General features: G+C 43.7%; 1 protein-coding gene across 1 annotated transcript in view; it reads left to right on the forward strand.

Moving 5' to 3' along the window:
* Nucleotides 1-1,931: 1,931 nt before the first annotated feature.
* The window catches only part of TAF4B (TATA-box binding protein associated factor 4b), a 150,420-nt gene continuing 150,340 nt past the window's right edge, over nt 1,932-2,011 (forward strand). Inside the window, exon 1 of the mRNA XM_008066117.2 lies at nt 1,932-1,972. Coding sequence (XP_008064308.2) covers nt 1,932-1,972 — 41 coding nt within the window. The remainder of the gene's footprint in view (nt 1,973-2,011) is intronic.

Genomic DNA, 2,011 nt, shown 5'->3' on the forward strand with positions numbered 1-2,011 from the left:
ATGAGACCGGTTTTTGATTTGGACTGGTTGAGAAGTGGGAGACAGCAAAAGTAGTGAAGTGTGGGGCCTTCACTAGATCCTGTGAGTAGATCCTATATAGGACTGTAGTTTACAAGAGGTAAAAATTAGGAGCTGTAAACATCAGGCTGCCCGCTGTCTTAGGCCATTTAGGCTTCTCCAACAACAAACTGGGTCACTTATAAACAACAGAAATTTATTTCTCACAGTTTCAGAGGTGAGAAAGTTTAAGATCAAGACTGACTAAGTGTCTGGTGAGGGCTTACTTTCCTAGACAGCAGTCTTTTCATTCTAACCTCACAGAGTGGAGGAAGCAAGAGATCTCTCTGGAGTTTCTTTAAAAAAAATTTAATTGATTTTTAATTGACAAATAACTGTATATAATTATGGAGTGCTATATGATGTTTTGATATATGTTGTGGAATGCTTAAATCAACTAACATATTCATCACTTCACATAGTTATTTTTTGTGGTGAGTGGGGTCTCTCTCTCTTTTTTTTGAGTCTAGGTTACATTCTGCTGCCCAGGCTGCAGTGCAGTGGCACATTCACTGCTTACCTCAGCCTCAACCTCCTGGGCTCAGGTGACTCTTTGGCTTCAGCCTCCTGAGTAGCTGGGCCCACTACTGTCTGGATAATTTTTTGTTTGTTGGTTTTTCATCGCTAAACTTATTAAAATTTTTTTGTATCTGTATCTTTGGAAACTGGGACAGTGTCATTTGATACCTACACCCTCAGATTCTGGCATAGATCTTAAATGCAATCCTAGATATTCTTTGAATAAGTGAAATGTGTTGAATGAATCAATAACACAGTCCAATATGGAAACTATCTGATGTGAGGTCTTGCTATGTTGTCTAGGCTGGGTCTCTTTCATAGGAGCATTAATCCAGTTCATGGGGGATCTGCCCCGTGATCTAATTACCTCTCCAAGGCCCCATCTCCTAATAATATCAATTTGAGGAATAAGATTTCAATGTATAAATTTTAGGAGAACACAAACATTCAGATCACAGTGCCTGCCTACTTGCAAAATCTTCTTTAGTATAGTGTTGGTTCCTACACACATACAATATTATGACATTACCTGAATCAGAGTATCTCTGATTAGATCACCAAGGGGCAAGTTTCCATATTGGACTGTGTTATTGATTCGTTCAACACATTTCACTTATTCAAAGAATACCTAGGATTTCACTTAAGATCTGATGCTAGAGTCTGAGGATGTAGGTATCAAATGACCCTGTCCCAGTTTCCAAAGAGATAGACACGCAAACAATTTTAATAAGTTTAGCGATGATAAAAAATATCTATAGTACCACCAAGGAAAAGAAGATTTTCCATTTAAGATTTTAGGCAGTTCAATTCTACAATATAAAAACAAGCACATTTTGCAGACTATGAAATCACACATTATCCTCATTTTCACAATGTCAACTGTAATGCTAATTTTAGCGACGCTTTAGAGCGAAGCCCGCAAAAAACAGTGAGAAAGCGTGATCGAATGCCTGAGTTACCCTTCTCCAAAATCGGCCCTCCACATTTCTTTTTTGGAAAATAAAAACCATTCCAATACCAAGGCATTAGCAGAAGCACAAAATAAAACCAAAAACCCGGAGAAAGCCTACGCCAGGCCTTTCCAGGAACACACCACCTGGGACTCCAAGGTGAGGAGCGCGGATGCCGCAGTTCTCCAAGTGCGGTCCGCCCCTCCCACGTGACAGGTTTTTGGCAGTCCGCCCCTCCCTCCTCGCGATTCTGAGGAAGATTCTAACGCCGTCTGGAGCCGTCCCTAGTGACGTCACGGGCGCGGTTCCGCTCCGCGGCCAATCACAAGGCCGGATTCCGGGGAAGCCCGGGGCGGCGGCGGCTGCCTGGGCGCGTGCGCGAGGTCTCCGCGTGGCTATATAAACATGGCTGGCGTGGCCGCGCGGCGGGCCCGTGCGAAGCGCGCGTAGGGGGCTCCTGGGCGCCGTGGGTTTGCGGCTTTGAA

Source organism: Carlito syrichta, unplaced genomic scaffold (genome assembly GCF_000164805.1).
Source record: "Carlito syrichta isolate Samal-C Ts95f unplaced genomic scaffold, Tarsius_syrichta-2.0.1 Scaffold308846, whole genome shotgun sequence".
Classification (NCBI taxonomy): Eukaryota; Metazoa; Chordata; class Mammalia; order Primates; family Tarsiidae; genus Carlito; species Carlito syrichta.